Source organism: Rhamphochromis longiceps, linkage group LG23 (genome assembly GCF_057381845.1).
Source record: "Rhamphochromis longiceps isolate RC_006_pf linkage group LG23, R_longiceps_female_GT1.1, whole genome shotgun sequence".
Taxonomy (NCBI): domain Eukaryota; kingdom Metazoa; phylum Chordata; class Actinopteri; order Cichliformes; family Cichlidae; genus Rhamphochromis; species Rhamphochromis longiceps.
This window is the reverse complement of record NC_140578.1, coordinates 2,305,216-2,320,272: the sequence shown is the minus strand read 5'-3', so window position 1 is coordinate 2,320,272 and position 15,057 is coordinate 2,305,216. Positions and strand designations below refer to the sequence as shown.

At 41.4% G+C, this 15,057-nt stretch overlaps 1 protein-coding gene across 1 annotated transcript; it reads right to left on the bottom strand.

The window, feature by feature from the left end:
* Positions 1–77: 77 nt before the first annotated feature.
* tnni3k (TNNI3 interacting kinase) lies at positions 78–13,923 on the bottom strand. The gene is made up of 25 exons (XM_085398213.1): positions 13,779–13,923; positions 13,449–13,557; positions 13,188–13,273; positions 11,156–11,253; positions 10,775–10,885; positions 10,603–10,701; positions 10,368–10,506; positions 9,942–10,086; positions 9,756–9,860; positions 9,569–9,663; positions 9,331–9,480; positions 9,169–9,252; positions 9,027–9,083; positions 8,420–8,512; positions 8,283–8,340; positions 7,993–8,187; positions 7,181–7,285; positions 7,042–7,094; positions 5,328–5,380; positions 4,690–4,822; positions 4,247–4,356; positions 2,749–2,808; positions 2,489–2,658; positions 1,390–1,469; positions 78–388 (listed from the first exon to the last, which is right to left on the bottom strand). The coding sequence occupies exons 1-25, from the start codon at positions 13,921–13,923 to the stop codon at positions 309–311; spliced, it is 2,613 nt and encodes an 870-aa protein (XP_085254339.1). The 3' UTR covers positions 78–308.
* Positions 13,924–15,057: the final 1,134 nt, after the last annotated feature.

Below are 15,057 nucleotides of genomic sequence, written 5' to 3'. Positions count from 1 at the left end.
AAATAAAATACAAAGTTTTCTGTATTTTTTTTGACAAAAAAATGTCTTTACATTTAAATTTATCATCAAGAACAAGAATAAAGAGAAAACTTTGTTCTACATGTGCATTTTTAAAAAACAGTGTAACTAAGTTTCAGTTCACAAACAGATCATGCATAGACCTTATGTTATAACCAAATAACAGGTAACCTCAATTATCATCATATGCAGTTTCTACAGATTTATTTATTACATCAAAAATGTCACAAAATACACAACTATCTGTATTAATAAGATGATAATAACAGAGTCTGGAGCTCGGGGAGGGTTCAGTTACTTTCCTCAAAGCTGCCGCTGCTGCTGAGGGAGGAACAGAATCTCATGGTGCTCATGGGATCAGACACATACCCTGAGGATGAGAACAACAAGGATTTTTTTTTTTTAATGTGGTGGTTAAGAAGGACAAATAACAGTTCAAGGGCTGATGGGCCAATTCATTAGATACACCTTGCTAGAATTCTTCTTTTTTGCCATCAAAACTGTCTTAAGTCTTCAGGCCATAGATTCAACAAGCTGACTCAAGGAAACAGTTTCATACTTGTCTACCAACAATGTGACTCTCTCTGTTGTTATAGGCTCTTTGCTGCAATGGTAAATGGCCTGTATACACTACATTCAGTCATCCACACATTCACACACTGGTGATGGCAGCTACATTGTAGCCACAGCTGACAGAGGCGAGGCTGCCGGACACTGGGGTGAAGTGTCTCGCCCAAGGACACAACAACCGAGACTGTCGGAGTCGGGGCTCGAACCGGCAACCTTCCGATTACAAGACGAACTGCCAACTCTTGAGCAACGATCGATAAGCGGTTATCTGTGTTCCTGTTGCCTTCCTGTCACGCCATTCTCCTCTGACGCCTGGCACCAACACAGCATTTTACCCATATAACTGCCTCTCACTGGGTATTTTCTGTTTTTTCCAGGTCATTCTCTATAAACCCTTGAGATGGTTGTGTGAGAAAATCCCAGTAAATCGGCAGCTTTGAAAATAATTAGGCAGTCTGGCACCAACAAACCATGCCACATTCAAAATCACTTCAGTCACCTTTCTTCATCAATCTAATGGTCGGTTTGAATTTTAGCAGGTCCGCTTTAACATGTGTACATGCCTAAATGTATTTGCTTGGTTGATTAGAGGTTTGCATTGCATCAGCAGGTGCACCTAATGCAGTGGCCAGTGACTGTATACCAAACCAGCCGCTTTAAAAACGGGTTAAAAATTGGGCCACATTCAAGTTCAGAATGATGACAAGCACTAACACAAAAGTTTTGAAATGCAAGAGATCTACTTAAAAAGTAATTTGTGTAATCATACAGTGTTACTGACTCTGTGTTATGCACACAAACCATTTCGATCGATGGGAGAGAACTGCATGCTCCTTCTTAGTTCCTCCAGTGAAAGCCCCCCAGATGCTCTGCGCTGCTCACTGAAATTAAAAAGAACATCCTCAGCATTTGTTCATTAATCTACTGGAAAACAATACTTTGGAATATATACTGCTGCATTTACAGGGAGAAAGACAGATGAGACGAAGGCAGCTCCAAGCAAAGAAACTCAATATGTAATGTCAGACTCAATAGCTGCCTACTTTCACTTTCTCTGCAGGTGTGCTGTATACAAAATTCATGACAGGTATAAATGTGCAACCCCAGCTCATAATAAGGAGACATAATAATAGGAAAAGGTTATTTAGGTTAAGGAATTTGACTTCATTGCTCCGATTTCTGAAGTTTTTTACAATATATTTACGATCTGTGAAACATGACACTAAATGTGGCTGAAAGTTGCAGAGGAGTTTTTTTTTTTTGTAGGACAATATTTACAAAGAGGGCCTTGTCTAATTTCAGTACTCCATATTGACTGTTACCAGGCTCTCACTCTTCTCATGCACACACACAAACAAGCTCAAAGACAAGTGTCTAACAGAGGCCTTCCTTCACAGTCAGAATGACAGGACTGTTTTATTACATTTGCTTTCCTTTGCTTCCTGGTTGGTATCCGAGCAACTCTACTCCCCACTGAATGGAGTTGCTCAATTTGCCTGCTTGTTATCAGCATGACAGTTGTTGAAAGTGTTTACAGGATTTGCTTTTACATCACATGTTCTTGTCGAATAAGCCCAGACATGTTTTTATTGTATATACTCACATATACATTGTTGTATATTTTCATCTCAAAACTGGCCTTTTCTAAATATTGGTTTGGCTCGAGATCCACTTTCTTTATGGCCTTGGCAGGGATGTGCTCTCAAAGGAGCAATCAGAAACTTAGAAAGCTAGCAAACTAAAGAAAACGCGTCCATCTTAGCCAGAAAGAAATGTTAGAGAATTAAGATATTAACCCCAGTGGGCTTTGGCCAGCAGCAGAGGACCAAATGAGTGCGAGTGTGGTTACTGTGCAGTAAATTATTCCCACCTGTTTAAGGAGACGCTCGAGTTGTCTTACCTCTGGGTCCAGAAAGCATAGGCGCGAGTGTTGAGAGCATACTCGAGTTCAAAACGAGAGCGCAGGGCGGCCACGTGGCTCCGGCCGGGTCCTCCTCGCCCGAGCAGACAGTCAGACGAGGAGGAGGGAGAGAGGGAGCCGCTACTGTTACTGGAAGCTGGAGACATCAGCTGTGATACATAATAGAGAAAATGTAATTATTACAACATGCATGTCATGCACAGCAGAAGGCATTTAATTATATGTGGCAGATTATGTACCTCAACATTGCACAGGCATTCCTCCAGGCTGGAAACCACTTCAGAGAATTCAGGCCTGTCCTAAAATTTCAAAAGAAAAAAGAAACTATATTTATTTTAGCATTTTTATAAACACTCAGACATGCATCAGGCCTATCCCCAAAAAGATGCACAGGTGTATTCTCTCCAAAACTGGCGTGTATATTCTGCTTATTCCACCCACACACGAGGCAAAGGTGACCTGTGCTTTTAAAAGCAGCCCTCAGATCTCTCGCCTCGCTGTAAGAGAACAAACACTGCCACCCTGCAAAGCTGTTCAATTATACATCACATCCAGAGAGAGCGTCTGTCTGCATGTCAATGACTGAAGCCAAGACCAAAACAAATGTAGGATAACATTTAGGAAACACTTAAAGATATATAAAAATGGAATACACGTTTTTAAAAACCTTTTCCCTACATTATGTTTTCAAAAGGTTTTACAGCAATTTATTATTAACTTTAGGAAATTTAAAAAAAATGTACATATGTATGTTTCAAAAGCAACAGTTTGCACTTTCAACAAGTTTAAATTACACAGATGTCACGGCCGTTCATCTGGAAATCTACAGTACAGCATGTCCCAGTGTGAAAACCACGTGAGAACCAGTGTACTGCACAGGTGAGGCACCAGGAGAGAAGCCTGCATGTAAGATCCTGTGGCAGCCTGCTCTTGTTAAATAAATGCTTTCATGACGTTGAAGTGGGACAAGCAGATCACAAAAGTAAACAGATAACTAGTTAGCAAACAGGAAGTCGATGTACCACTGAGAGGAAAATGTGCCCGCATGATCAGCCGTGTGATAACATTAAGGGGAAGAAAAGAAGAGGAATCCCAGCTAGTTATAAACACCACAGCACAGAGGGAGGATCATCAGTGTCCTGAGTACTCCTAGATGTGAACAGCGATGCAATAATCTGTCATCTGGGGATCAGCTTCTCTCATTCATTACTGCTGCTTGTGCACTGAAGGAGCAGCTGACTCAGCATCCTGTGACTCTCACAGCCTTATTATGTTTATATAGTAATGGCTGATATAATATGGATGACATCATAGTATTTTAGATTTTAATACAATAAAGCTCTTAATAGTTGAGTATATCCTGACGAGCTGTAATTTAAGAACAAGTTGCGGGGCGATCGTGGCTGAAGAGTTGGGTGTTCGCCTTGTAATCGGAAGGTCGCCGGTTCGAGCCCCGCTCGGACAGTCTCGGTCGTTGTGTCCTTGGGCAAGGCACTTCACCTACCGCCTACTGGTGATGGCCAGAGGGGCCGATGGCGCGATATGGCAGCCTCGCTTCTGTCAGTCTGCCCCAGGGCAGCTGTGGCTACAACCGTAGCTTGCCTCCACCAGTGTGTGAGAGTGAATGAATAGTGGCATTGTAAAGCGCTTTGAGGGGTCCCGAAAAGCGCTATATAAATGCAATCCATTATTATTATTATCCGAGTAATTACTTCTCAGCACAATCAGGCCGTTTACCTCTGGGCAGGAGTTCCAGCCCCTCATCAGAAGTGCAGAGATGGGTTTGGGAATGGAGTAACCAATAGGAGGCCGGATGTGATGATAGGCCATGTCTGCTGCTGCAGCAGCTAAGGACAAAACAAATATCTTAAATTCAGCTGTAAAAAGTGTTATCTGAACTGCTTTTGTGATCTATTTTACTTTTGTGGTGGTTAGTATTTGTTTGTAGTGCAAGTAGAATGTATGCATGCTTTGTTTACTGCTAATTATCAGACATTTCTGCACTGAGGTGATGAGCTAGCTCATGTCTTTGCATTTACTGAATGTTTTCTTGAAAAGTCTGAAAACTCTAAAATACCACGTGGACAGTCTTTTGGCTAATGTATGGATCGGGCACTAATTTTGCAATACGAGATGTCACTGATTTAACTTCTGTTTGAACTCATTTGATGAAAAATGACCAGGCTTCAGGTGAGCAAAGGGAATTTCTCCTGTCAGCAGCTCCCACAGACAGAGGGCGTAGCTGAACATGTCCGCCTTCACTGAGTAGCGAGTGCACTGGGTGAACACCTCAGGAGCCATCCAGCGCAGGTTCTGCCAAAACACATGTGGAGATAAAGGTTGTTGAAAGCTCAAGAGGTGAGGACGGACGTGTATTTTTAAAATTTGGTCTACTTTAATGGCAGCACACACGTATGCAAACAAAATGAAGCCCAATTAAAACCATAAACGCTGTGTCCCAGCAAGGGCAAGTAGATCATCATAACAGGCAGCTCCCCGGAGATGAAACACACTTAACACCAAACTGCAGGCCAAGCACTGTGCAGGATTGAGTCAGCACATTCATACAAATTCTGCATGAAGGCACTTTTCTTTTTTAGCTGGCAGATAATTGATGGCAGTTGCCAGAGAAAGCACTCACTTGAAGTCCAACAAAACAACAGCTTATACTTTTTATCTTTAAATTTTGAAAGTCACTCAGTCTTTCATGGATGCTGCAGATGGTGTCAGAGTTATTTGGCTAAAGAGGGGAGAAAACTCATTCCATGAGAATTTGCACCTGTCATCAAGTAAACGTGAAAGAGCAAACAGCACTGACCCCTGGCTGCTTGGTCATGTTGTCCTCTTCAACAGACTGTAGAAATCTGGATTCTGCAGAGAGAGGCAACGACATTTATAACATCACGCAATTTACAGGCTGAAAAATGAAAAGTAACAGCAGCACAAGTGCACAAGTGTTCCTGGGTAAGTGAAGAATTAGAATTAGAATTAGATAAGTATTGAGCTACTCGTCATTACAGACCAAGTCAGGCTAAGTGTGCTGAACAGATCAAGAGCAGATTTTATTGTTAATAAACTTTTCTGATGGACTGGTTAAAAATGTATATGCTCGACTGGAGCTCTGGGCCATCAAACCTCGGTTCAGTGGATGGATCTGATCTGTTCGTAGGAACAGTAGAAAGTGTCAGCATTGACCAGCCTGGAACCAAATCTTTTATTGTTTGTAGGACTTTTTTTTTTATTTTGATTTTGAGTTAAATGAGTGCTAGCCCTTCATTTTTTTTTAAGGCTAAACTTACTAATTTTAACCACTGCTGCAAAATTAAAGCGAGAAATTAGCCATCAAGCCTCTGCTAGCTTTTTAGATGAGTTTTTTAAAATCCCTAATGCAGTCTCGCAAGACAACTTTTATCTAATACATTTTTTTAAGAAGGTTTGCTGAGTCTTCCAACACGGTTTCAAGAGTATGGAAGCAACACTGGGAGCCCATTAACCCAGCAGGAGGACCAGTATCTGCTTTGTGAAAAGAGAAACAGGAGGAGCACTCCCAGAGCCCAGAAAACAGCCTCAACCAGTTTCCTCATACGCATGTTTCTAATCAAACTGTTGGACATCGACTCCATTAGCATGAAACAACTTCCTTTAGTGGGATCTGTGCTGAACCCCATCACCGTGTAGCTCCACTGGTATTTTCCAGAAAATAACCCAACTGGCCGGTCCACCAATGGCGCCTATTCGCTTCAGAAATATGCAAGAGCAGCCTAGTGGAGGTCATGTTTGCGGAGCTCTGGCAGTTCCTTCTTGCACAAAGGAGTAGCTACCGGTCCTGCTGATGGGTCAATGCTAATTTTACAACCAGCTCTCCTCGTGTTTTTTGCGACTGAAAACCAAGTCGGGAAGGTAGACCTTTTAAATCAGCTTATGATTGGAAAAGTTCTTATAGCATTTACATTTATCACGTTACTGGAAGTTATTTTATTTGTTGCTAATAACATTTGTAACATTTTAGTTGGACAAATAGAAAAGAATAAAGAAAACATCATCTATGGCTTCCCATTGATTTTAGGGTTCGTTTTAAGGTCCTTTTATTGGTTTTTAAATCTTTAAATGGTCTGGCTCCTGTGTACTTAACTGACTTGCTGAAGTCACATGTTCCTCCTCGCTCGCTCCGTTCAGCTGAGCAGCTGCTGCTGTCAGTCCCTAAGTCGCGGCTGAAATGCAGAGGAGACCGTGCCTTTTCAATTGCGGCTCCGATGCTCTGGAATAACCTTCCCCTCCAAATTAGACAAGCGTCATCAGTGCAGGTCTTTAAGTCCAGATTGAAAACCTATTTTTATTCCCTGGCTTTTAACTCTGTAGGAAACTGACACCTTCTTATTTATTTTATTGTTTGTAATGATTTTATGGTATTTTTAATTGGTTGGTTGTTGTTTTGATCTGTGTTGTTCAGCACTTTGGTCTGCCTGGTGTGTTCTTAAAGTGCTATACAAATAAACGATGATGATGATGATGATGATGATCTATGGCCTCACCTCCGAAATCAGCCACCACTGCGTGTCCATCCTCATATAGCAGAATATTGTGACTGGAAGGAAGACATGTATTATTTGCAGTGACAACAGTTATTCTCCAATTCCATTCCAGCACATACGTTTCCACTGTGGCACCTACCTGTTGAGGTCCCTGTGGATAATAGGCTGTGTGAGGTTGTGCAGGTACTCCATGCCCTTGGCCACATCAATGGCAATGATGAGCTTGGACTGCAGGTCGATAAGCCTGTCCATTGACACATCATTAAAGCAGCAACCACTTAGTACTAGATCAATGACCCCTGCCAATCACGCACAGCTCTTTACACAGATCAATAGGACAGCCTATAAAGACATCACCTGACCACACAGTTAGCAGAACACTTCATCTGGATCAATGATGATTCAGGCTGAGGGGAAGAGACTGGTGAGGGGACACTTCCGAGGATGATAATGGGACCCGAAATAGTCAACTGCGCCGTGCACACCCCTCAAAGTAACTACCTAAAGTAGTCTGACCTCTTTTTACAACCTGTTTATAAGGACGATTATTACTTACTTCACTGCACCAGAGTTCTACTAAGTTATTTAGGATTCCTTTTTTAATTTGGAAGTAGATTACTAGAAATAGATAGTAGAACGTATGTAACATCTATAATGCTGAGTTTGTATGTAATGGCAAAGATGACTCGGTAATGGTGCATGAAGAAGGGGAGAGCTCTAACTGAACTGTTTGGGTTTGTGTGTGCATACTTTATATATTTATGTTGTTCTGGCACAAATCGATTTACTCAGTCAGAATGTTCAAAGTCTAGAGACAAAAAGTAAAGGCCCATATTGGGATTCTTAACTTATGCTATCCAGGTTAGAGTTAAGTAGTAGTGTATGGTTAAGGTTTCAGGTAAATTGCTAAGACATGATAATTCCCAAAATAACTCACAAAAACTTCCTCACCTCTTCTGCTCATGCAGCAGGGAGAACAATGAGCCTCCAGACACATACTGGGTAACGATGGCAAACTGACTGGGGTCGTCCAGACATGCTCCCACAAACTGGATGATACAGGGATGATTGAGGCAACAGAGGATGGAAACCTCTCTGCAGAACATATCTACATCTGACTTTGAACAGTACGTGTTCGCTCGATAACTACAGAAAACATTAAAGATTCAAGGGTCAATTAGATCTTTCCACCTTCTAATAGATGAATCCAAAAGCATATCGTCAGCTGTGTGAATAAATACCGCTTTATGGCGACAATTTTATTTCTACATTTGCCTTTGTAGACTCTTCCAAAGGAGCCTGTGTGGGACACACATAATAATATCAGATCTGTAAGCACATTAGATGGGGGGGAGAAAACAACAGGAAATAGACTCACCCGATCCAATAATTTCATTAAACTCCAGCTCAGACAGCTGTAGGTGGAAGTGAGATGGAAGACTGGCCCTGAGCACAAGAACTTCTGCTTTCTCTGAAAAGAAAATTTAAATAATCATTAACCCTACAAGGCACAATGTTGCTTATGTTAAATGCCTGCACATTTTCCTGTTGAACCTGCAATAGACACACTTTATTTTGATGTGTTATTTTAAGACCATTGCAAAGGTTTAAATCAAATAACATTCTTATAATGGTCACAGGATAGATGGCACATATAGCATGTATAGCAATTAAAATACATTTAAATCAATTAATTTTGGCATGAGTAAAACATTTGACACCTTTATATCATTCCCTGAAATGTAGCTTTCCAATTTCAAACGTTGATATTTACACAGTTTCAAGCTGTGTTTTATCAAATTCATATCAATTTATTATGCTGGAGACGCATCTGTAGTTTACACCACCCCCAATTTCACAGCAAAAGACACCAAGTGTTATTATCAGCAGCTAAACCCCTTCGTTTGGCAGCAGACGTGGCGTGCACTGCCTCGTGAGCTGTCAGCGATGTTGGAAATCAGCTGTGCTTCACTCCACCTCAGTACCTTTAGTCATGCTTTTGATCTTTCCTAGAGGAGACGGAACAGAGACGTAGGAGCCATCTGGAAGAGATGCATGTTCAGACACATTAACAGGAGATTATGTGGGGATTTTAATCCAGATAATATATTTCAAGTGGTGACTAACCCCCTCCTGGCTGAGAGTACTCATTGCAAGGAGAGTCATCTGGACGTTTGTAGTGTTTTAATAAGGTGACTATGGCATCGTGACCTGGAAAAAATAGTAAGTGAGCAGCAACATTTATTTCAGCTTTCCAAGCTTGCTGAGCTCATAATAGTCTAAGCAGACCTTTTTCATAAGCCCACATGAGGCATGTCTGTTCGTCTTTCTCTCCACTGGACCTGCTGGGGTCGCAGGCGACAAGGTTCATGTCTGCACCACTGTCCAGCAAGAATTGTACCAGGCGGATATGGCCATGGAAACAGGCACTGTGCAGAGCTAAACAACACCACAGGACACACAGATAATAATGAAACTCAGTGCACTGTAAAGAAATTAATAAATCAATTAGTAAACGAGGTCTCACCTGTGTGTCCATCTCTGCCCTGATAGTTGATGCTCATGGCACTCTGGCTCAACAAGAATTTGACCATCTCCAGATCTTTCCCGTAGGTGCATGCACTGTGACATGAGATATGAATTTAACATCACCTCAGAGCAATACGTTAGCTGTGAAATGTGTTTTTGCACACTATAAATTAAGCTAAATATACCTGTGAAGTGCTGTTTCACTGAATATGTTCTCCTTTGAAAGACTGTCTGTACCAGAGTACTGTATTAACTCCTTCACGGCTGTGAATTTGCCGTTGTAGCAGGCCCTGATGAAACATAGCATTCATTGCAATTCATGTCATGTACCAAAAACTCAGAGAAGACCTCTAACACTGCAGATGATTTACAAGTGTAACGGCGTATCCCCGTAGATGTTCACAGAGTGAGGCTGTACATCAAAGCTGCCCTGCAGAAGAAAGCGGACAACTTCATGGTGACCAAAACGAGCACAGAAGTGGAGGGGGACGTGATCTTCATTGTCTTGGGCATTTACTGGTGGGGAGAATACAAATGTTAGAGGAAATTCAAATTTAGAATTCAAGTAGCTTCTCTGTGGCTTCTGAAGAAGGAAAAAGCTTAAATCAAATCAAATCAAATCACTTTTATTGTCACATCACATGTGCAGGTACATTGGTACAGCACATGTGAGTGAAATTCTTGTGTGCGAGCTTTGTAAATGCTTTTGTATCAATATATCAACCATCAAGTTTCTCTTACAGACCATCAACCCATGTCAATTTTGATCAGAGCTCTCTCAAGGTCTCGGGTCCTACCGTTAGTTTTGCTTCCCTCACTCAGCAGCAGTTTGACAATACCAAGAAAGCCCTTGGCAGCAGCCAGATGCAGCGGGCGATCACCCACCTCACCACTTGCATTCACATCTGCCCCAAACTTCAGCAGCAGCTTCGTCACCTACAAAACAGGAGAGGACCAGAAGAAGCCCAGAGTACAAATACAGGTGTTTACAAAGATGCTGTCCCCACATGAAGTTTAACATGAGGAGTTTACCTGCTCGTGGCCATTGTAGGAAGCAATGTGCAGTGGGGTAAAAAAGACAGCATCCTGAACGTTAACATAGGCTCCGTGCTGTAGAAGTATGTCTGCAGCCTGGAGGTGGAAATAGCCACAGGTCAAGGAACGAAATCAACACGGTCCATAACGGCTGATGATTTTCTCTCACCTCATGATGCCCGGCCAGTGTGGCAACATGAAGGGCTGTGAGAGCACCGTATCCCAACTGCTGCACATCTGACCCACCATGGAGAAGCGCAGTCACTAGCTCAGCATTATCCTGCAGCATGCAAATAAAACAGTAATACTGCATTTCCACAGATCCTGCAGGGTTCAATATAAGCATATGTCATTTTTAATCTGCAGTATTATCACAATTAATAACTAAAAACATGAAGCTATGTCCATGGTACCTTTGTGTGCACTTGCACTCCACCATGTGGTAAAAATTTAGAACGCTATCAACCAGATAACATATAGCATAACAAAAGCAAGACATGGACACGGTTCCACCTTGAAATTTACGTTACTGCCCTTTGCTTCTCTGCACCTTGTAAGCAGCCAGGTGGAGAGCAGTGAATCCATTCCTGGTCAGTCTTGAAGGACGCAGGCCTTTGAGTATCAGGGTGCGCATATGGGCCTTGTTCCCTGGACACAAATATGTCACATTATGCACCAGTGAAATATCTCCTTTCAACAAAACATTATATTTACTGCAAATGAAATAACAGGGTGGACTGGAATGAAAAACTAGAGAAACCACAGTTCTAGCCTTTAGTTGCATTATTATCGTCTATATTTAACCTTTATGTACAGTGATGTGATAAAGTATTTAACCCCATCTTCATTTCTTAGTTCTCTGCATATATATTTCAGATCATTAAACTTAAATTTAATATTAGACACAGTTAACTCAAGTGAATACAAATTCAAATACAATTTCACTTGCCACACCCAAACTGGATTACTGCCAGATCCGCTGAATCAGGAAATCACTTAAGTAGTTGGAAAAACCTCTGAAAAAGCAGCACAGTGACCCCAGCACAGCTATGATCTAAAGAAAGGGCTACAAAGTCATTTCTAAGGCTTTGGGATTGCAGCAAACCACAGCGAGAGCCATTATCCACAAATGAAGAATATTCAACAATAGGAGACTGGGCAAAAATGCCATCGATGGGAAAGTTCCAAGGAGAAAACCACTGCTGACCAAATGAACACAGAAGCTCGTCTCATATCCCAATATTTTGTGGACTGACCAGACAAAAGCAAGACTTTGGAAGGTTTGAGTCTCCTTACGTGTGCTGTAAAACTAACACAGCATACCAACAGTCAAGCATGGTGGTGGTAGTGTTATAGTCTGGCGTTGCTTTCCTGCTTCAGGACCTGGAAGACTTGATGTAATTGATGGAACCATGAATGCTGGTCTACCATAAAATCCCAAAGGAGAATATCCAGCCCTGAAGCTCAGTTGCACCTGGGTTATGCCGTAGATTAATAATCTGAAACACACCAGCAAACCCACCTCTGAAAGGTTTAGAAGTGGTGGAAGGCTGGACGGACTGAGATGCTTTGGCAACCTCAAACAGACTGTTCATGCTTAAACTTCGTGCTTGGGGTGGCTGTGGCTCAGGTGGTGGAGCAGATCAGCTACTGATCGGAAGGTTGGTCGTTCGATTCTTGGCTTCCCCAGTCTGCATGCCAAATATCTTTGGGCAAGACACTAACCCCAAGTTGCTCTCCGATGCATTCATCGGAGTGTGAATGTAGTTTCGTTTGCACTTGTGTTTAGAAGTGCTTGTATGAATGGGTGAATGAGGCATGTTGTATACAGCACTTTGAGTACTCCGGGAGAGTAGAAAAGCGCTGAATAAGAATCAGTCCATTTACCATTTAAACTCTCCAGTGTGACTCAATTAAATCAATTCTGGAAAGACGAGTGGGCTAAAATTCCTCCACACTGTTGTGAAAGACTCAATGGCAGTTATAACAAAAACAGTTACTAGACTTAGGGGCAGTTACTTCTTCATGTAGAGCCAGGCAGGTTTTGGTGGCTTCTTTTTCCACTTTATAAATGGAATCTTGTTATTGTCATTGTGCTTTTTATGTACTCAGGTAATCTGTGTCTAATATTTATTTTTGTTTGATGATCACTCCCAACCAGTCACGGCAGATATCGACCCCTCCCTGAGCCTGGTTCTGTTGGAGGGTTCTCCATGTTAAAAAGGAGATTCCCCATCTCACTGCAGCCACGTGCTCATAGTGGGTCATCTGATGTTGGAATTATCTCTCTCTTAGCAGGGTCTTTACCTTACAGTATAAAGTGACTTGAGGCGACTCTTTGGTGCAATATAAATACAACTGAATTGAATTGAATCTGAAACTTGTGTGACAAGTATGCAAAAAAATAAGAAATCAGGAAGGAGGCAAATACTTTTTCACAGCACTGTACGTTCATTTCAATTCTGTTTAGTTCTGTGCTGCTTACACCACAAACAATAATGTCCGTCAGGCTACAGTAATCCTTCCCTCCACCATCACATTTTGTTGAGGAGTTATTAATAGACTCTAGTAGTCATGCATACCTCCACACACGCAGCAGAGATGCAGCAGCGACAGCCCCTTCTCTGTTCGGTAGCTCACATTCACCTTCTGAAAAGCTTCATCGGAGCTGAGCCACAGAAAAATCAACATCACCTGCTTGTGAACGATATAAAACCACTGACAGAGAATTATTCAAACTAGGTGGAATTCCAACAGAGGAACAGTGCACGTCAGCTTAAATGTAGTTCCTATAGTGACTCATACAGATTGGATCGCTCACAGAAATATAAAGAGTTTGTCACCTGAAAGCGAGCTTAAGATCCACCAGCTCGCTGTCTTTCAGCTGGAAGTCGTCTTCCAACTTCTCAATGATCACAGAGTATGACTCGCCAACTTTCTTCTTCCATTCATCTTTATAACACCATCATCAAGGTGGAACATTAATAACAATGTAATATTTTATCTTACATTTCTAATTATCTATGCATATATTCAACAATCTACCGAGTATACACATAGCCTTTTGCAGCTTCAGTGTCTGTAAACTGTAACTTATCCTCTTGGGCGTCCCTCCTTCAAATGCAAACCTCATTATCAATCATGTGTATACATGTGGGAAAAAAAGTCATTACCTGTACATGTCTGAGATGGTCTTGATTTGTAATTTCCCATTGAGGGGATCCTTCTTGTTTTATCTGTGCTGTATAGTTTGGTGTAGAAACTAGAGTAAGACGGGAACACAATCTCTCCCTCGGCCACAATTGCACAGGTCCACATCAAAAGGGGATCATAGCCATGAGCTAAAAATAAACACTACTGAGTGGAATGTCTAACAACTATGACAACTGATCTCTCTCCCCTCTGGGTGTATATATGTACAGTATAAAACAAAGCAGGTGATTGGTGTCCTACAGTGTCCCACTGTCCCGTGGCTCACGAATCTGAACATGACTTAAATGACTGAAATTATTTTTGGGGGAGTTTTATTTTTATATATTTCTGTAGCTGATCTTCACTGATGGAGGAAAAACTGAGTAAATAGAAGCAATGCTGCTGGACTCTGCAGTCTGTGAAAAAAAAAAACTCAAATAAAGAAGAAAATCCAATATCTCCAGTGATGTATAAGTATGCAGATTTCTCACTTTAAAAAAAGAGAAAAAAAAATACTATTATGGGTCTACAATAAAACAATAAACTTCATAAAAAATATACAAAAGTATTATAACTATTTAATATTAAGGTGGACTATAATCTTGCTTTGTTTTGTCACCTTTCTATATTATTAAAAATATACACTAACCAGCCACTATATTAAATCAACTGCTCATTAATACAAACATCTAAAGCAAAAACATGGCAGCAACTCTACGTCCACATGTACCCGGGTATTTTTGAAAACGCAGATTTTGCACTTTTCGTCCACACCTAAACGGCGTTTTCGGTGACTGAAAAGGGAGATTTTTAAAAACTCCTGCCAGGGTGGATATTTTTGAAAACTCCGTTTTTGCGTTTACTGTGGACCAGAAAAACGGAGAAAACCAGCGTCAAAGGTGTGCGCATTTTTTTGACGTCACACTGTGCGTCAGGTTATTGTTTCGGTGAAATGAATTTCTACAATGGCGGACTTACACAAAATACCATTACTGTTACTCTCTGCAGTGTTTAAATGCTTACATATACACACAGTTACTGCCCCTCCACACATAGGATTCAGTTCTGCTTCTATGCGCCATCTTTGTTTACTATTTCCCGCAGAGGCTTCTAGACTTCTGATTGGCCAACATTTCTACACGGTTAGGAATATAGCGCCACCTGCTGCTTTGGCATGTTCATAGCAGCATTTTCCTTCATTTCTGCGTTTACGTGTGGACAGGATTATTTTTTAAAACGAAAACGGAAAATCTCCGTTTT

What these genes read in the sequence shown, in the direction of transcription:
- tnni3k (XM_085398213.1), bottom strand. Translation starts at nt 13,923, where the DNA reads ATGTGGACCTGTGCAATTGTGGCCGAGGGAGAGATTGTGTTCCCGTCT. An exon ending in GATCTTAAGCTCGCTTTCAG is followed by an intron (nt 13,274 to 13,448) that starts GTGACAAACTCT and finishes TCTGTGGCTCAG; the next exon opens with CTCCGATGAAGCTTTTCAGA. An exon ending in AATGCCTGTGCAATGTTGAG is followed by an intron (nt 2,659 to 2,748) that starts GTACATAATCTG and finishes TATGTATCACAG; the next exon opens with CTGATGTCTCCAGCTTCCAG.